This window comes from Ananas comosus, linkage group 5 (genome assembly GCF_001540865.1).
Source record: "Ananas comosus cultivar F153 linkage group 5, ASM154086v1, whole genome shotgun sequence".
In the NCBI taxonomy this organism is placed as follows: domain Eukaryota; kingdom Viridiplantae; phylum Streptophyta; class Magnoliopsida; order Poales; family Bromeliaceae; genus Ananas; species Ananas comosus.
In genome coordinates this window covers 13,514,880-13,536,699 of record NC_033625.1, presented here as the reverse complement: position 1 = coordinate 13,536,699, position 21,820 = coordinate 13,514,880, and the positions used below count along the sequence as shown (strand labels likewise).

The window sequence follows — 21,820 nt, the reverse complement described above, 5'->3', positions numbered from 1 at the left end:
CAAGGTACTCTCTTCAGCTGCAACAGCTAGAATTACGGCCAATTTGAGAGTAATTCCAACTGCCGCTGTTAGGCATCCCCATGCAGTTCTAACTACTGCAGTTTGATGGATTCAAATGCATCAAAACAAAATTCATATTTAAATTTGCATGTAATTATAACTATAATTTGGTTTCAATTACACACAACCAAACGGCCCCTTAATGAGTTAGAAATGTCAAGCGAATTATCATTAGCATAGAATATTTATTATTTAGTTAGATTATCAGGTGATCAATGTTGTTTTTGTTTCGAGTCATGCATTTAATATGACTTTATCTTGAAATACTAGCTATATAAGAAGATATTTGCATAATTTGAGCAAAATATAAAAGATGCATGGTAAATAAAAAAAGCTTACTTGTACCTAACCATGTGGACATGTAAGTTATTCTTTATTTGTGCAACAGTAAGAAATTATTGTGATATTAGAGCAAACTAAAATGTAGTTAGTGGAGTATAAAAAACAAGCGGGAAACAAATTAAGATTAGCCCCATCAAATTCATGTCTCTGAAAGTTGTGGTGACTTCGTTCATTACTAAGAAATAGTAATTAAGATTTTGATTGATTGAAATATTGGGTTTTACCGAATATCTTTTCAAATGTAAGTTATAACGAGCCATATTAATCCAATCGGAAGATTAATCTTCTAATGATTCTACTCAAGATGATATTAGCATGGAAGAAATAATATCACCTTTTTTTTAAAAATAAAGTTATATTCAAAATTTCGTTTTGACTATTCCAAATTATTAGTAATGCAAAGGGCTAAAATAATCTATTAAATAACCAAATCATTAATATGATGTTGCTTAGATACCTGCGAGTTGATCATGAAACAGCCAAATAATTCGAATATTTGGATTTAAATAACTAATTACATCCTTAGCTTTTTCTTTTTTATCAGTACACTGCTAATACAACAACATAGAAATATATAAAATTAGAGATAATTTTGTACAGCTTACTATAAACATATTAAATAGCAAATATATTTCTATGTTGTTGTATTAGCAGTGTACTGATAAAAAAGAAAAAGCTAAGGATGTAATTAGTTATTTAAATCCAAATATTCGAATTATTTNTTATCAGTACACTGCTAATACAACAACATAGAAATATATAAAATTAGAGATAATTTTGTACAGCTTACTATAAACATATTAAATAGCAAATATATTTCCAATAATTAATTGAAGTATTGCTCAAGCTAGCATTAATTGTGAACAACAACCAATTTTTTAGAAATTTTAATTTAACTATCTAGCCTTGCAATGCTCTTGAACTTATTACATATTAGATTAATTTAACACGTCATACACAAAGGGCAGAACCAAAATATGTAACGAAAATAATCATCAAATTATTCAAATCAAATAAATTAAAATATTAAATAGTAAAGTTTAAAAGTTAAATATATAGTTGTTTTGAGTGCTCTCCATACACCCCACTATTGGCGAAGAAGCTCCAGAGCCTTCAATAGTGTAGGAGCAAATCTCGTGACATTTAGCTTCACATCTTGGTCGTGCATGTAGATCTGCCCCACTGCTCGCCACCCAGCCATGTGAACTACATCAGGATCTTGAATCACAGGGTCATCTCTCCCATATTTCTCCAACAATGAGCTCTCCTCCACGCTAATCGTGTACTCGAAATATCTCAACTTCATTTCCCTCGCGGCCCAACCGATGAATCCCTCGACCATGGACTCCAGTTTCCCGTAGGGCACCACTTGGATCAGGGTGGCGTTCGTTCTGAGGAAAATGATGTTTGTTAGCCCTGCGCCGTGCACCCCCATCAGCCCGTCGCACGAGTCCACCACCTTTGCGAATTCCGTCAAGTTTACGTCCATCTTCGGCTCGACGACCACCACCTCAAAGCCTAACTCCTCGACCGATTTTGCGACCTCATCCACATTCATCCACCTCCTTCTTTGCCACCTATTTATGAGCATTAGTCGTGGTTTCTTCTCTGGCCTATCTCGATAACTTATCGGTACGTCTTTTGGAAGCGAGTAAGCTTCTCGAATGAACAACCGGAAGTCGAGCATTGTGTACCCTTCTGGAGGGGAACCAGGTAAGATCCCGAAATCGCGATGGCTCCAAAGGCCAACTAGGGCACGCGGGTAGCAACGGATCTCCTTGTCGCTATCAAAATCAATAATTTCATACCTCGAGAGCTTCTTGAGTATCACATTATACTTTTCGACCCACCAAGGTTTGAGGTCGGTTATGATGAATTGAACCTCGCCGTCAAACCGACGGGAGGTGAGGTAGAGGGGGACGATCACGTCACTAAAGTCGTGCCACGTGTTCCCAATAAGCCCACCGAGTGCGAAGACGACCGCGGGGACATTGTGCCGGACCGTACAGGGAGGGGCTTCGAATGGGCCGCGTAACGATTTTATTGTCACAGATTTGATCCATGGAAGGTGCTTGCGAGATTGTACTCGGATCTTCCACTCTTGAGGTTTAGGATTGATGATTTCGGGGGGAGGGACATATAAGACCGTCGAGTTGCTGCCAAGGATTCGAGCGTCGCCCGTCATGTCACAGACGTCGCATCTTCGATTTGTTGTGTTGCAGACCGGCTTCAGCTCTATCGATTGGTTGGATTTTTCGTTGCCTCCGCCTACATGAGAAGAGCAAGAATTTCATCAAATCGCCAAATTTTAATCTAGTCCTCAATAATTAAATTTTACCATTGGGTGTTCCTTAATTTTTGCTAATTCTCTACAGTGTGAAGTGAACTAATTAAAATTAAAATGTCACCGTTAGGTCAAGAGTATATTAACTCTCTACTTACAGTACATACGAGCTGTACATGTACATGTATATGGCGCCACTACTCAATGAAATTGAGAAATTTAATAATAAAAACATATATAAGAAATGCAGTGAAATAAAAAGTTAATGACATGGTGATTAGGAATCAAATCAAAAGTTTGCTAAAATTAGTTTTGAGGTCTCAAACACCTGATTATTATCTAAACTGTGCCAAACGTACTTTGTTCAGTTTTTAAAAATGAACTACGCTAAATATATGAAGCAATCAAATTTGGGACTCCAACGTACTTTGTTCAGCTTTTAAAAATGAACTAAGCTAAATATATGAAGCAATCAAATTTGGGACTCCGAATTCTAAATCCTATCCTTACCACACAGCCCAAGATCAGCAGGCAACAATATATAACTCGTTAGTCCCAAACAACGGCAAAAAATGCTTAAGTTCAATTATTGTTACTAGTGTCTAAGTCCCTTATATACTCAATCACATTTCCATTCCTATCTGATGTGGAATTATTGGAGTGTGACAATTGCTTATAGCTGTTTAAAATACCCGATATTTCACACCCGATCCAGATCCTAGTTGGAACCCTATTCGGACCCGAACTGGGCCAGATAAAAAATAGATAATATGCAGGTAAAAGAAATTATTATTAAAGTTTTTGATAATGGTTCGGATATTTTATACTCATAACCGACTTGGACCTGACCTTTTAATGAGTAGGGTTTAGGAGAGTTTTCATATCTGGACCTGGACCTGGACCTGAATCCGAACACGTGAAATACCAGATAATAAATAAAAAAAGATTGGAAGTTGAGGGATAAATTTCAATTGGGACTTAATTAAAGATAAATGGTCTCTGTGTATTTGCATCCTAGCTAGTAAAACCCCAGTCGCTCTATTTACTTCCTATTGTTTTATTTTACTCTTTTTCTTTAACTCCAACCGTTCTGTTCACTGCCTGAAATTTTCTTTTAAACGAATTTTATTGAAATGGGTGTAACTCATTAAAACATGAGTTTTTTATAGTGAGAGGTTTATGATTTGTTCATAAATTATTTAATAAAGTTTATAAATATATATGCATTCGGATACTTATATCCGATTTAGATCCGACTTGTACCTGACTCGTATCCGATCTTAAGTGGGTAGTATACGGATAGTTACTATCTAGACCTACTCAAATAGATCCAATGAGTATATTATTAATTTAACTATATATTCAGATATAGATCCGACCCGAAGTTAAATATGTAGGGTAAATGCATTTTTTTTCTACCCATTTTTGTTTTAGGTGTGATACAATATATCAAGTTCTGATCCCGTCAACCTACAAAAAAATTACGCGCGGTAATCAAGTTCTTCATAAATAAAATAAATAGGAGGAAGCTTTAAGATGCTAAAACTCATTTATATTCTCTAAATTAAGGAGTGAGAGGAATTTTTAAATTTCGTTTTGGTTTTTTTTATGTAAAAATTATATAATCTAGAAAAAAATGTAGCTCACGCATTTTCAAACTAGAGCTTAATGGAAGGTACGTGGACCTTTCAATAAAAAAATATGAAGAAACGTGTATGCCTTGAAACTACTTGTTTTAATGTGGATTGGAGCTTTCATAGTACAAAATTGTCATCACTAAAAAATAAGCTAAAGCTTGTTTTCTGTGACAAAGCTAAAATTTCCCTATGTCACAGGACAAAAAAAAAAAAAAAAAAAAAAAAAAAAAAAAAAAAAAAAAAAAAAAAAAAAAAAAAAAAAAAAAAAAAAAAAAAACATAGAAAATAATATATGTGAATAGGAAATTCATCAAAACAAATCTGGACCCGATAACTCAATATGCAGAACATTATTGTACACCATCGATCTCTTTTATTCATTTGAAATTAAGATATATACGGAAGTGATCTCAACCAATTAAAAATGATCAAATGCTAAAAAGCAAGATCCAATGATCGAAATCAATCTCATTTTTTACTGGACTATGAGATCATCGATATATAAAGAGAAATGAAACAAATTGTGATGATCTTGTAAAGGACTAAGGGCAAAGTGAAAATTTTTTGGCCTTTGGTTTTTTTTTCTTATTAAATTAATTAGAAGAGCTATTTAAAAAGTTGACTTTCTAAATTTGAGGCCTTGGACAATTAATATACAAAATTATTAAATTTTATTACTGTGTAGAATTTTATAGAAATTAGTATGCATCTCACCTAATTGTTGAGTGTTCTCCAAAGATTCGGGTGTTCTTTTCTCTTCTTTGATCTCCTCTTCCTTCTTGAAATTTTTTGATTTTGGCTCCGGCTCATTAGCACCCGCCTTGATTTCTTCTACCGCATTTTTTGATCCTGCCATTTATCATTTGCCATTTAATCAGTTTCGTCATTAAAAATATAAAAAACCAAAATGCTATATATATATATATAGAGAGAGAGAGAGAGAGAGAGAGTTGAGCTAGAATATTCACAAAAGCACCAAGGGGGTGGAGCTGTTGAGTTGTAACCATTGGATGGAGAGATGTAGGGCTGAGATGATAGTGCATGGTAGGTCGTCGTAGGTGGAATAATGTTTGATCCAAAGACGTACTATTAATAATCAAGGAGTAGATACAAGAGCTAAAAACTTAGAAGAACCATGGAGGTGGTTTTTCTAAAAGTATTTTAGCTCAATTACATATATATATATATATATATATATATATATATATATATATATATATATATATATATATATATACACCATGGAGGTGGTGTTTCTAAAAGTATTCTAGCTCTATTAATAGTAAAACGCTCTTTTTGCTATCAAGTTTTTAACCTTTGGATGAAAAATTGTAGGGTCATGATGATATCAGTTGGTTAGAGTTGAGTGGTCCCCCTAGGGTTGAGTGGTCCCTACTGGGTTATAATATTTAATCCAATGGTTAGAAATAATGAAAAGAGTTGATCCAAAGGCTAAAAAATTGGTAGCAACAATGGGATTTTGCTACTAATAGTAGCTAGTCCAACTATATATATATATATATATATATAATTTATAATAAGTTCCGCTACGATAGCTCGATAGGGCCAACAAGCACGGGTGCTAACAAAGTTCAGTCCGTTAGATCTAGTCCTTTGAATACATTTCATCCGTTAAGATCATACTATGCACCAACACCCACATCAACCCTAGGGAGCTCCACTTCATCCCCAACCGATACATCTCTTAATCCACATGCTAAAAATTGGTACAACCAATGACTTGGACTATAATAGCATAGTAGCCTCTAGTTTATATTTATAGATATATAATATATATAATATATATACTATAAAATCACATGTCGTGTAAAAGCACCAAGCCACTGAATCTGTAAGTTTTTTAGCCGAGAGATGTTACTTAAGCGACAATTCAAATCATTTAGATTATACTATGCACCATCGCACCTCACTCAACCTAGGGTGGCCACATCATCCGTAACCTGCATATCCTTAACCAATGGCTAAAAACTACAAGTACCTATGTCTGGTACTTTTAAAAGCATATATAAGGAGCACAAATTATATATAATATAAATGTTATCTATTATAAATATATATTTATTTTTTACTATAATATTATCTTATAATATAGATATAATAACTTATATATAATAATTATTAATAATTACTACTTATTTTTATAATTATTTATTTTATATATATAAATATTAGTTTTAGCTTTTTTCCTTGGGACCCTCATCTAATCTTCCTTTCCCTCTTTTCTAGCCATTTTTTTTCGTATAATTGTGGATCACATACAAAAAATAAAAAATAAATTTAAAACTTAAATTTTGATTTTAAATTTAAATTTAAATTTAAATTTTAAATCGGATATCTCCTTATATTGCTGATTTTTTCATTTAGGTGCTATTTACTATATAATTTAAAATATTTTAGAATTTACAAAAAAATGCCCGCTGCGTAGCGCGGGCCTTCACTAGTATATATATATATATATATTAGGGTTTTTTCCTCAAAAGGTAATATTCTATCAATTACAGTACTTTTAACCATCTTTAGTTAATTAACCTTCATATTATAAAACAAAGAAAAAAAGAAAACGAATTAATGTAATTATATGTTAATATTAACCATGCACCTTTAATTAATAACTATTATATATCTTATAATAAAACAAAGGTTTAAAGTGAAAAGGAATAATTAAGGTAATTTTATTTAAATTTATCTCACCTTGCTCTACATCCTTTGCAGATGGAGTTGATACAACTTCCTGTTCCGTCGATGGTTGCAAAAAACCTACAAAATTCAAATAAGCTCATAAGAATCAACATTGCACATAAATATCAAAAAAAATAATAAGAAGAAAAAAGAAGGGAAAAAGAGAAACTAAAAAGTTTGCCTAATTTATTAATTTTTGCTTTTTTAATTTTACGAAAAAAACATACATATATTAACTACAAGAAAATTAACACTGAAGGCCGCTTTATATATATATATAGAGAGAGAGAGAGAGAATGTAATAACTGAGATTTTTTATTTATTGATTAAACCCTTTTGTTTGACGATGTTCTTGTGTGTAATATAATTATAAGTGTACTCGTCAAATTTCAGGAGAAAACGAGTTAAAACGGAGAAGTTACGCGACCCGGAAGTTCGACTTAAGTGAATAGTAACTCCGGTTTTCCGGAGAGGCCGCGGAGTAGAGTGGACTTTCGACGCGTATCGGACTCCGAATATAGCCTTCCAATAGCTCGTTTCGAACCTCTCGACTATACTGGAACCATTGGCGCTGACGGAATTGGGTTCTGATGCACGGTTGTCGAGAAAAAGGGGTTTAATGGTTTTTACATATGATTATACCTATATGTGGTTTTGATGGAACCAGTGAGGGTGGGTTTTGTCGCAAATCGGAGACCTTTTCAGACGAAACGAAATGCTAGATTCGATGCCCCAGTCGTGCTGATCGCGCTGGCGCAACCCGTTCGGAAATCCGACGGACGGATCTTCGGGAATCGCGAAAAGTCCGCAAAGGGGCTGATTTGACAAAATGGATAAATCGCGAAGAAGCCCATTATTTTATGCGCCGTTTTGCGGGTTTTCAAACTCGGAGGGACGGTCGTGCAAGGTGCACCAACGGGTAGGGAGCTGGGTCGAAATTGATCAACTCCGGGGGTTTCTCCGCAATGTTTACTCTATCTACATATAGGAAGATTTAGGGTTTCGAGGTGAAACCCTAACCCTAATCCGCCCCCAGCTGACCCAGACCACCCTAGCCGCCCCAGCTGAGCCCTGCCCTGTCGGTGCGCGCGCCCCGGCCGCCGGCGTGCTGCTCCGGCCACCGGAAACCCTCCTGCAACCTTCCCGGTCCACCCTCTCGGCCACCTTTTCCTCCTCCTTGGCCGAGAGCAGGTGGGGCATCTACACCACCTCTGGAAGGAAGCCCCGGCCGTGATCCACCTCCAGCGCACTTATCTCCCAGCTCCGGCCATCCCCGGACGTTGCCGGAGCCGCCTGGAAGCTGCGGCCAGCCCGGGGTCAGCCCAGGCCGAGCCGGGCCAACCTCGAGCTGCGGGCGCCGCCACCACCTTTCTTCGGCCGCGCCGTCTCCCAGCCGACCTCGGTGACCCCCAGCGTGCCTCCCCCCGTCGCCCCCGCACGCCGCCGGCCGCCGCTGGGAACCCCCGCAGCCGCCCAGACCTGTGCGGGCCGACCTTGGAGCCGCGCCGCTCCCGAGTGCTGCCGCCGGCCACCGTAGGGTGCACGGCCTTCCCCTCGACCTCCGGCGCCGAACCGTCGCCGCCCCGACCTCCTCCGGCCGCCGCCGCGCCGCCGGGAAGATCAAACCCGAGAGGAAGTGTGAAGGGTGGATCTCGGCCGCCGCGCCACCGGTTGCCGCCCGCCGCCGGCCAGCACCCTCCCCGGACCTCCTGGACCGAGTGCTCCCTCCTCCGGCCGGACCGCCCGCCTCCCGGCCGCCGGCGACCAACCCTAGCTCTCCTCGGGTCTGGTAAGGGTATTTTATGTTCCAGCACTGTTTTTCGAGGTTCCGGTCTCCTTTCCGGTGATCCGATAAGCCTCCTAAGCTTCGGGAAGTGAGCACGATGATCTACAACTCGTGCTGAACATCGTGCTCACCTCCAACAGCGGCAAAGATGCCCTGGTTTGTGAGTTAGTCGCGATCTTCGCGCTGTGCGCGCAGTTTATCAGAACTTCGCGTCGCTCGTGCGCGCACCGCAGTGGCCGGCAGTGCTCCGAAAGGTGAGCACGGCCTCCGACATGCTGAAACCTGTCAGCGAGTACGACGGTCGGATTAATCGACCTCTGGTTTGCGTGCACGGTCCAGAAAAGCCTAGAAATCACATGAAATGATGCGATTTCATGTATCGGTATGGGCTTTTAGGTTTTCTGCTTCGTTGTAGATGCTGTTGGCAGCATGTTTGGGCTGAGGATAACCTCTGGACTGATCGTCCAAGGCCCAAGCCCTTGCGGAAATCGAAAAGTGATTTCCGGAGCGTTTTCGGCGAAATCCGCCGATAGAACGCGGTTTTGGTTCGGAATTCATCCGACGGTGCCTCGTGGCTGATTGTAGCGTCGCTGAGCCTTGTTGGCTGGTCACCCGCGTCGTTTTGAGGGTTCGGAAACGACGGGTGAGCGACGATGAAGTTCCGGTGCGGTTTTCGGGACTTCCGGCTTATTCGGTAATCGGTTTTGGGAAACCGGTCGTGGTTCTGGTGAGCGGGGGTTGTGAGTTAGCATTACATGTCAGTGGGTTAGACCTTAACCCGTTGGACCTTTCGTAGGTTCGGTCGCACCGTCTTCACAGTCGAGAGACCTTCGTCAGATACGTACAGGTGGGTACTTCGATCCGACGTCGGTACAGTGGTGCACGCTCGGTGACGTTCCTTCCACCCTTCCTGTTTACATTGCTTATCATATACATTGCTTATCATATTATCCTCGTATTACTCTACTCGGTTGTTTCCATGCTCAGTATCTTGTGTAGGAGTAGAGTAGATTTCTTCAGCATATGATATCTGTGATCTGGTTGGTTGATTCTCCTTTGTTGTATCTATGACTTGGTTGGTCGAGTTTCGTACTCCATACTTGTGACCTGGTTGGTCGAGTTTCATACTCCATACTTGTGACCTGGTTGGTTGATTTGATTACATGATGACCCATGCGGTCGATGGGCCCTGGGGGGCAGGATTGTCGGTTGGTCGCCGACGGTTGATCATTGAACATATTGCATTGATCGCCCGATACTCGTCGCATTTTATGAACACTGGCGGTCTGATCCACCGCAAGGAGTGTTCTTTTCCGAAAAAGTGGTTGAATGGTGACAACCCGTGAGCCCTAGAGGGGTTATATGCACTGGAGAGTAGTAGTGGCATTGGCTTGAGGTCTGCGGTGCTGACCAAGAGAGCATTGGGTTCAGATTGAGTACTTTTGGACTGATTGTTCCGTTGATGGATACATACAGTAGCTGTAGTTGTTCATTTATATATACTTCAGTACTTGTTTATTTTAGCTACTGTACTACCATTATCCATATATTTGTTTATCTCCGTGACTAGTGAGTACCCCTCGCCGTCTTCGGCTTGCGATACCCACTGGGAGGGGAGACATGTTTACATGTTCTCACCCCCCGCCCCCATTACAGGTGACGTAGCCGGTCCGAGTGGGACAGCTGGTGAGGAATGGGTCTAGCATACGATAGAGCTTTCCGTCCCGTGGTTTGGTTTATCTACCCTTACTCTTCATGATTAAATAAATAACTAACTTAGATACTTGTATGGTTCAGTTTCTGTTATTTTACTATTTGGATATCTGAGTTTTCAATTGGTTTTGAAATGTACTAAAGGATTGGTGTTTTCTCGAAATAAAACAGTTTTCTACCCCTCGTGGTAGCTGGTTTTGAAAAAGAATGGTTCCCGTGTGGGGANAGAGAAAGTCCGGCTGGGATACTATCGATAGCACCAACGGCTTGGTGCTATCGAGTTTTTCACCATTAGATTTAACTCTTTGATTATTTTTACCTGTTAGATTTACTATTCAACCAACCACCTACTCAACCCTATGGGGCCCACATCATCTTAACCACACATTTCTCAATCCAAGGGTTAAAAAACTAATAGCATCAATAGCTTTGTGCTATTGATAGTATTCCAGCCTAGTTCTATATATATATATAGAGAGCTAGGCTCCTATGCTTTCGAAAGTACGAAGGCCTCCGTGCTTGTAAGTTATTTTTGATGATAGGACATTCGATTTGGCGATCGGTTCCGTTAGACATGATCTATGCTATTGAAATTATTTAGAAACCAAATTTTATAATTTTTAACCTCATTTGTTTAGTAAACGAGTAGTCTCAAAATGATCAGCTGAAAATAAAAATATCATAAAAAATATCGATGAAGGGACATCCGATTCAGCGATCGGTTCCGTTAGACATGATCTATGCTGTTGAAATTATTTAGAAACAAATTTTCATAATTTTTTGACTTCGTTTGCCTAGTAAACGAGTAGTCTCAAAATGAACAACTGAAAATAAAAATTTCATAAAAAACGGTGATAAATGGCTCAAATTTCAAATCGGAAGTACTGTTCTTACTCTTGATATTAAGTAGAATTTTCTATTAAATTTTTATATAATTTGGATACTTTTATACCGTTGAACTTAAAAACGTGCCACATTGGCCGTTAAAATAATCATTTTTGAGACCCTCTGATCGCTTGGTAAATGATGTTAAAAAATTATGAAATTTGGTTTATACATAGTTCCAATAACGTAGATTATTTCTAACGGAGCCGATCGTCAAATCGGATATCTTATCATCGAAAACAACTTACAAGTACGGAAGCCTTCATACTTTCGAAAGTACGGAAGACTTACTACATACGGAAGACTTACTACATATATATATATATATATATATATATATATATATGTATATATATATATGTATACATATATATATACATATATATATATATATATATATATATATATAGAGTCCGGCTATGGTGCTTGTAAAAGTACCAAGTATTTAGTGTTTGTAAATTTTTTACCGTTAGATCTACGCCTTTGATTATTTTCACCCGTTAAATTATACTATTCAACCAACCACTCACTCAACCCTAAGGGGCCCACATTATCTTAACCGCACATCCCTTAATCCAAGGGGTAAAAACTTACAAGCACCAATGACTTGGTACTTTTAAAAGAATATGAGCTCAATTATATATATATATATATATATATATATATAGAGCTAGGCTCCTATGCTTTCAAAAGTACGGGAGGCTCCGTGCTTGTAAGTTGTTTTCGATGATGGGCCATCCGAGTCGGCGACCGGTTCCGTTAAACTTGATCTACGCTATTGGAACTATCTAGAAACCAAATTTCATAATTTTTTGATTTCGTTTGTCTAGTGAACAAGTAGCCTCAAAATGAATGGTTGAAAATGAAAATCTCATAAAAAACAGTGATAAAGGATTCAAATTTTAAATCGAAAGTATTGATCTTGCTACTGATGTTAAGTAGAATTTTCTATTAAATTTTCATGTAATTTGGGTACTTCTATACCGTTGAACTTAAAAATGTGCCACATCGACCGTTAAAATAGTCATTTTTTAGACCTTTTGATCGCTTAGTAAATGATGTCAAAAAAATCTAAAATTTGGTTTCTAGATAGTTCCAATAGGATAGATCATACCTAACGTGACCGATCGCGAATCGAATACTATCATCGAAACAATTTACAAGCACCGGGGCCCCGTACTTTCGAAAGTACGGGAGACGGACTATATATAATATATATAATATATATATATTTAATAGAATATATATATATATATATATATATATATATATATATATATATATATTTCAATATAATCTAGTGTCACATTTAAAAGTGTCAGTTAAAGCGTCGGCAAATAACAAGTCATTATTGATAAAATATATTTTGACGCTTTAAAGAGTTAGGATTTTTTGAAATCCTGACGTTTTAAAGCATCGAAAAATAAAAAATAACAATAATAGAGGGCTCATGTGACAACGCTTTTGTAATTAAATGTCGGTACTATTGGGACGCCTGAGAAAGCTTCCCCGGCGCGTCATCTAAAAAACGTCCTTATATTGAGATTTTCTTATAATATCAAATATTCCGACTTGTTTCTCACTACATATGTTGCTTGAACACATCTAGCTAACTAACATGAAAGGATCAAAATGACTTATCATAGATAACTGCAACTCACAATTCGGAGCGCGGATCACAAACTGCTCTGACATGGTGAAGTAGGTGAGCAAGACCAAGAAGAAGCCCGCGAGCAACCCCGCACCGACATTGCTCTTCGACAAGCTTCGAACCAAGCTCTTCATCATCCCCAAACCCTAACTTTCTCGATACGTACCTTCTCGATCGATCTCACCACCACCGTTTCAAACTCTCTTCGACCGCCGCGGAGATATTGTAGTGTATATTCTCCTCAGCACGTTTGTTACTTATAATGACTTTGTAAGAGGAAATATGTTCCACATGTTCGATTAATGATTCTCATATGTACTTATTTAACTAATAATTCAAACTATATATAGTCAGAAGTGCGCATCTAACAATTCCGATAACAGTAGAATCATCCTACTTGCTTAATTTATAAGAAGAAAAGATTCTTGGAAAAAACGACCGTCCCTAAAACAAATGGCAAAGGGCTTAGTCGTTGGTATCCGAGACCCAAGTTTGAATCTTAGTTGATTCACATTTTCAATTAAGTTTATTTCTAAATGAAATAAACGAAACGGATAGCGTGCTAGCTATTTCTGAAAAAAAAAAAAATTCTCGGAAAAAGAACAATAAAAATATTTGCCAATCAGACCACAAACCTAATTTAATTGATTTGGGATACCACAAACCTGTATACGACTACTGACCAATCAGACTCTCTCCTTTAGATTCATCCATCCTATTATTAGAAAAATATTTTTAGTATATATTCTTTTTTTCAAATAGAGAGATGCGTTTGGCTGGTTATTGATGGTGTAGTATAAATGTGCCATAATAGGTAGACCTGACAATCTCGACCTAAACTCGTGGGTGCCCGTGGGTTACCCGCAAATTTGTGGATATGGTTACCAACTTTTTCAACTCAAAAGATACGAGTAAAACGGGTGGGTATCCATTAATCTGGAGGTATTTTAGATAACCCACGGGTACCCGCATATATTTTTTAATTACAAAATATATTTTCTTAATTAATATATTTTTTTTTTATTTAACCATTCTAAAAATTCTAATCCTAATTTTTTATTACGTGTCTTTTATATTATGAAATATTTTTATTTTAAGACTTTAAATATTTTTATTGTATGTTATAATATTTTAAATAATAAGTTATATTATGCTTTTAAAATTTATATATATATATGTGTTTTGTATTTAAAAAATATAAGAGCAAAAAATTTAAAAAAAAAATTATGGGTAACCCGCATATCCACCTGCCCACCCGCGGGCAGGCATGGATAAAGATGTTGGCTACTCAAAAATTTGCGGATAAATTTTACTCATGCCCAAGTAACCCACGGGGACAATAACCCACCCACGGGTTACCCAACCTGCTCGTTTGCCAGGTATATATATAGTTTATAGAATATTCACTTTAGTACCGTTTAATTTTAACTTTATCACTATTTTAACGAAAAAATTAGTAGAAAAATAACAAAAAGAAAAAAAAATCACAAGGTACAACAGTGATATACTTTAAACCATAAAATACTAAAAATAATGAAGTACGAAACCACATAAATAGTATTTAAAGTTTTTTCTTATGAAAATATGGATTTGCAAGGCATAAATATTGATTTTACAGTGCTATGTAGANCTATATATATATATATATATGTGTGTGTGTGTGTGTGTGTGTGTTGTATATAAAAAATATAAGAGCAATAAAAAAAAAAATTACGGTAAACCCGCATACCCACCCACGGGCGGGTATGGAAAAAAATGTTAGCTATTCAAAAATTTATGGATAAATTTTATCCATGCCTAACTAATCTACGGGTACAATAATCCATCCATGGATTACCCAGCTGTTTGCCAGGTCTAATAATAGGCTTCCTCCCACTTCTTAGTTCGGCCTAGTAGTTAGGTTTTGGCATTTTGTACTTCAGAATTTTGACTTTTCTTTCGGGGGAAGACCAATTCCCATATTTCTTTCTTTCTCTCCAAATATTCCAACACCTGGAAAGGAAAGCTAATGTCCAGAAACTTTCTCATTTTCTTCAGCCTATTGCTCCCGTCACGTAAGCACCACTTAAAGGAATAGGTTTGGGATATATATATATATATATATATATATATATATATATATAATTATTATACTCTTATGAATATTGATTTTTTTGTATTCATAAATTTTCGGCCGATGGATGAAGAGATGTGCAGTTAGGATGATAATGATCACTTAGCGTTGAATGGTGGTTGGTTGAATAATATGATTTAATGGATGAAAATGGTTAAAAGAATAGATTTAACGTTTGAAAACTTATTAGGATAAAAAAGTCTATACTCATAAGAGTATAATAACCCGACTTTATATATATACATTTAATTATATGTAATAAATATATATTATTTATATGTATATGTAGAGTTTAGGTGTTATTGGACCCATAAAACGAAACCAACGAAACCCTTCTCTAATTGCTCTCTCTTTTTCACTTGCTTGCAGAGTTATTTTTCCTAATTAGTTTTTAATATTATAATATCATATTTCATACATTCATTTTGTATGTTAAAATGTTAGGTTTTTTTGTATTAAATTTTAGAAAATATTTTATAAAAGTTTAAACTATAGGTTGCATGATATTAAGAATTTCTAACGGCTCATTTAGGGCTCGAGCTCACTCTACTCGAAGTTAAACTCTCTTTAGCTCGGCTCAAATTAATTTCAAACCAAGCTTGAGTCTAAATTTAGGCTCAAAATTAATTTCCAGTCAAACTTGAGCTGAGGTAAGCTCACTCAAGCTCGGCTCGTTTCCACTCCTACGCTTTGATACCAATTGTTTAAAATTTGCAATCCGCTTTAATACTAATTGCTAAAAAGTTTTGTACTTGCTCTAATACGAGTTGTTGAAATTTTGCAATACAAGCATGAGAATAATTGCAGTTGACTTTTCTTCTCCGTAGAATAGTTTCAACTCGAGCCTTCTTTCTAAATCTCTCTCATTCGACTCTCATCTTTTAATTTCTGAAATATTCTTTTGGTACATCCGTGCACATAATATACCAAATGATCTCCAGCCACAAAAGCTACACAAATCATCTTGCCACGCCGCGCCCGCGCTCCTGTGATTTTTTTATCCCATAAATTAAGAGAAAAAATTAAAGAGAGAGACAAAAAATAAAATAAAATAAAATCCCTCTCCTCTCTCCCTCGACTGGGCCCCACCCACGCGCGCCCGCGCCCCGCGCTCCCGCCAACGCGCACCCCGCGCGCGCGTCCCCACCGCGCCTATTATACCACCCACAGAGCGCTCCCGCGCTAAGCGCCCCGGGCACCTCCGCCCCGTCTCCACCTGTCAGCGGGTCGCCCTGCACACCGTCCCTCTCGCTGCCTGGCCCGCCCGCCGCTCGCGCGGTAGAGGGAAGAGAGATGAGAGAGATGAAATTAGGGGGAGAAGGGATAAGAAAAGAGGAGAAAGAGGGGCAGGAAGCGAAGAGGGTGGGAGGGAGAGGAAAAGGGGGAAGTAGAGGGTGGGGAGGGATCAATCTCTCTCTCGGTGCTGCGCGGAGGTGCGGGGCGGCCCGCCGACATGCAGCCCCCCCGGCTCTCTCTCTCTCATCTCTCGGCCCACTCGAAGCGCAATGCGGAGTCGGGTCCCCACACCCCTCTCTCTCCACCCGCAACGTGAGCAACGACACCCGCTCCGCGCTGTTCCGCTTCATGCGCAACGCGAAACGCAGAACTGCGGAGTGGAGAGGCAAGAGAGAAGACGGGGCGGCGCGCGACCCGCCTGTAAGGGTCCGGACTTCTAAAACAGAAGTTACGTGTGTACATTTAAATGCTCCGGTGAGGTTGCCGTGCGGAATGATAACATATCCGATTTAAAATATAAAAGTTGAAAATAAATAAAATAGATAGATACTATTTATGGATTTTAGAGAAGTGAAATTATAAGGTTGGAATACTTCAAAATCGACGAAAACAGAAGATTTAAAATTTTTCTGCTTGTAAATGACAGATAATTAGCAGAAAATGCACCAGTCTCGAAAATTATAAAAATGGCCAAGATGTCAGGAAATATTTTTATGATGCTAGATTAAGGTTCATAATTTATTTCGACACCCTAGATGTAGAAATAAGAACATCGAAAGCTACTATAAAAGATTGCAGTTCGCCACATTTTTCAGTGACTTCAAAACGGAGTCAATAACTTTTGAAAACTTAAAAATAATTATTCTTGTCATAACATTAAACCATCAACAATGCTTCAAATTTGAGCTTTCAAAACGGCAATTCAGCAGGCTCCGGTCGAAAGATACAGATTGAGAACGCCTGAGGAATAGGTTCTTGATAAGCTTGAGCCCAATTTCCTATATGTATATTATAAATTGAACGACTTGACCTTTCTCTCTTTCCCTCTGCACATCACAAGAAGAGAATCTCTCTACCAAGAAAGAATGGAAAAGAAAATTGAGGCATAGCTTGAAGAAAATCTGAAGTAGCTTGGAGTTGAAGCTCATCTTATCTCTCCTTCCTTGTCTGAAGTGAAGCTTGGTTTTTGAGGTAACTTACATAACTCTAATGGTGATGCTAGGTGAATAATATATATATCCTAGACAATGGATTTAGAGACTCCCTAGATGCTAAGTAAAGCTATTTGCTTGATTAAAGGCTAATATGGCTATCATTGCAATAACATATTAGAGTCTCTCCAAATTGGGTTTTGTAAAGTATAAGATTTTATCTCCATTTGAACCTTACGTAAACCTAATGCTAGGCTAACGAAACGCGTTGCGAAGAAACGGTTCGTTAATCCCGACGAGTCCGTATAGAAGTATAAAAAACAGGACTTAGCTTCGGGTTCGCAGACTGAAAGGGCCGAGCGACGTCGTAAAATCATAGGAAATCGATTGAGGTCATTCGTGGCAATAACCGCAAGACCTAATTAATGTTTTCGGGCGTGCAAGTCGGAGCACGGTTGAGGCGGCAGTTGCAGGTATCTGGCCGTCCGGTGCCAGAGTGCGCCGGCGGGAAGGTCCGATTGTGCTAAAGTGCGACGAGCAATCGAACCAAGTATAAGGTGGTTTGCTTACCGAGAGCGACTATGTCCTCTTATTCTTAGCAAGTATATCTCAGTGGATGCATGTGCATAGTTAGAAAAGCAAGGATGCACTGTTAAAAAGATGCAATAAAGAATGCTAATGAGGAAAGCATGATATTAATGAAGCTTAGAGCAAATCATATTAACAACATGCATAGCTGGAGTCATGAAGATAGGCGTACGATAATGCTACTAAAGTTAAAGTAATGCATGAATAAGATAGATGCATAGATAAAATTGCTAGTAAAATTCATGGATAGTCAAGTTACATCAATCACATAATGCAGTGAAACAATGTTATATGCTTAAGTAATGCATATATGAATAAAATAGCATATTAATAATAATCATGAATGAGATGCCTTAATAAGGATGCATATAGTAATGCGAGCAAAGAGTAATTGCTAAGCTAGAACAGTACGATCGAAAATCGCCCCCCATGTCAATATGTTAAAACCAGACGATACTCTAAGGATGATAAGATGTACGACAACTAAGTTGTCAGTTAGATCGATGTCATCTAACCTAGTGTTAAAGAACAAATAGGTTGGTTAGTAAACCTAGAGTTTAACAATCTAGGTTTGTGGCATCTAACCTAGTTTAGTAAACCTAGGTTAACTAGTAAACCTAGAAGTGGATATCTAGCAACAGATTATAAGAATCCTATCAATGTATTCTAGGTAACGTGATCGTGGACATAGAACCTAAGTGTTGAACCTAGGTTGATGAGTATATGTGTATAATGCCACTAATTGAGTTCTAGTCGACCATATAGTTGGCTATAACCCTACGACCTGTATAATATTCCGCGATCCCAGGTACTTAGATTCCCTGGTACAGCTAGGGCGTTCGTGGTGACCATTCCCGCGAGCCTTGGAACCGGTAGATTGGATGGCGATCACATGAGATCACCGCCGTGCTTATAACTCTGTGCGGCGTTGTGCGACAATTCGCCGCCAGTAGTGGTTTAGCCATTTAGATCAGACCGCTTCAGATTGACTTGAATCTCATCTGCTGGTTAATTACGATTCGTGGTGCCTCCAGGACTGATCTGACATGATCGTGTTTGGGTTGGTGCGATCCGTTCGCTCGCAGATATGCGGTATTTCATGTCTTCGGAGCTCACGCTGGGGTATGTGCAACGCTGAGTCGCTCACCGATGCCAATCCCCTTTGACCGCGACCGTATTCACTGTGCGATCGATTCGCGCCGCTAGAGGCATGAGTCACGAGAGAGTGCGGTAGTCTGTTGAGCAGCAGGCGCGGACTAATCCGCAGATTGAATGACTCGAAGTCCGAGTCTGTGGTTAGCTATGGTATAGGGTTAGAGAACCTTATTGAGCCAGAATAGAGGCTTTGAGCTAAGGTAATAGAAACCTTAAAGGCTATGGTTGTGTTGCTATCCTAAGAATAGAAACCTTAGAGTAAAGTATAGCTTAGAAGTAGCCAAGTAAAAAGAATTCCAATGACTACTATTGTTGCAATAGTTTCCATATCGCTATATCGCTGAGGCATGGCTATTTATTAAATGAATATATATATCTTGTATATTTTGAACTAACATGTTGCAGTCCTCCTCGACCTATTCGTCGAGCTTTCCCTTGGCTGCGAATCCCACTGGAACTCATGGAGTTGGTTTTTCCTACCCCACGTGTTTGTGCGATTTTCAGGTCGTCATTGGTGCGCGCGGCTGCGCTGCGTAGGCGAGGCTGTAGCTCAGTGAAATATCGCCCCACCAACAGAGACCAGAGGTAGAAGTACCCCTGAGGCATCTACTAGGGACATAGAAACTAAAGAAAAACAAATATGTATTTAAACTGTAAACCCTAATGTATGAATTATGTAAACTGAACGTAAAAATCGTAAATATAGTAATGTATGTAAAAGTGAATAATGCTTGTAAAAGCTAGTATTTATGTATTTGATACTTCATTATGCAATATGATATCGTTCCTGTTGAACATACTATATGTTTGATTGTCGACCCTTGGACGTACTGGGGAAGACCGTCCGCGTACAAAGGAATCCCCGTCCTGTCGGCGGTCTGATTTCGGCGCCGCCCGATCGTTTTGTATTCTTCCCAAATAGGCGGTTGTCGCGGGCGTGACAGATAAATGGTATCAGACATAAATAGTAGAAAAATGGAAAAATGTTTAGACAGACCTAGGAGACCCTAGATAGTAAACCATAGATAATAAGAATCGGAGAGACAAGGACTTGTGATTCTGCGAAAGATTATGGATTTGGTGTGTCGTAAACCTCTAAGACGGATTTAGAGCAAGACTCAAGGTAAGTTTTATTCCGCGAACCAAGTGATGTTTACTTTGCCGCGCACAAACATAAACCGATGTGAGCGAGAATAGACGTCCTTGTGACTTCGCCTGATGCTTTGAGCCGGTTAGTGTCTCGTGTCGACGCCCGGAGGGCGAGACTAATCGAGTTTTCGTGTTTCAGGAAACGATGTCACCTCATAGGCATCTTCACGTAGATCGCGGCGGAGGACAGAGTGGTTCCTGAAGTCAAATCAAAACGCGAGCAGATACTCACTTTCGCGAATTCAGTTTGGCCCACACTTCATTGGAGTGATGCACAACAATTCTGATTGCATAGCGCACCAGGAGGCTGCTAAATGCGCAAGTAGGAGTCAATGGAACGACCTCCAAGAGACTGGGATCGGCTGGTGGCAAGCACCACTGGGCGGCTCGTCGAGGACACCACTGTTGCGGCGGATAAGGGACGACTTTAGCAGGCCTCATGACTTTTCAAGAATTTTGACCGCCTACCTTGATGGTGAAAGCACATCCATGTCGTGAGATGTGATACGGTAACGAACAGCGAAGATGAACCACTGTCGTGAAATGGTCGTTACGTGCCAGAGTTTGGCCTGTTGGCTAGCTAGTACGCGATTGAGGGGGATGAGTTATGCCGTGGCAGTGTGCATAGCTAAAGTGCCTATCTAGCTTCGTGTGAGACGCGATAAGGCTTAACGCTCGAATAGATACTCGTAGAGACGTGTTCGATTCCAGTCGTCGATGAATGCATAACACTCATCCAGGGCTAAGTGTAACGGCTGCCATTGGATCAACTCGTGAGGGCTGTGGCTCGCACTAGGTTCTCTAGAGTCCGATAGAAGTGTGTAGGCTCGGAAGCATGTCGTTAAACGACGATGGCGGGTAGTGGCTTGGGTACGACACGTGCCTCGGGACCATCTGGGACTGGGAGCCTGGAACCATTGGCAGGGCGCGTCAACCTGTGAGAGACAGCGCCTGTATACCTTACGGTAGTTGCAGAGATTGGGTCAGACGGTAGTTCCGAGCTTAGACCCGTGAGCGGAATGCCACGGTTTTGTATCATGAATCGATGATACACCGATGTGTCAGTGACCGCCAACTCCAAGATTTATTGGAATGATCTTGATAGCTGCCTGTTGGATGTGTTGCGATTCTCCAATGAGAATGTCGTCCCAATGATAAATGGGTCCTAACGCTTGCCGAGTCCTGAGAGACGCAGGGCGTCGTTGATACATTTTAACTGTACCTACGTAGGATCGGCGTGACTGTTGTCCACTGTGAACAGACGTATCGGTTTAGCCGATAACTCCTATTAGTTGAGTTGCTTGATTCACGAACTTTAGGGTTCTGTGTATTGTCGCAAATGCAAAGTATAAGATGAGTCGTGGCTTATT

At 39.2% G+C, this 21,820-nt stretch overlaps 1 protein-coding gene across 1 annotated transcript; it reads right to left on the bottom strand.

Moving 5' to 3' along the window:
- On the bottom strand, nucleotides 1,490-13,192 carry LOC109710717. Its single transcript, XM_020233456.1, has 3 exons — nucleotides 13,069-13,192; nucleotides 7,036-7,101; nucleotides 1,490-2,670 (listed from the first exon to the last, which is right to left on the bottom strand). Exons 1-3 carry the CDS (start codon nucleotides 13,190-13,192, stop codon nucleotides 1,490-1,492), a joined length of 1,371 nt encoding a protein of 456 aa, XP_020089045.1.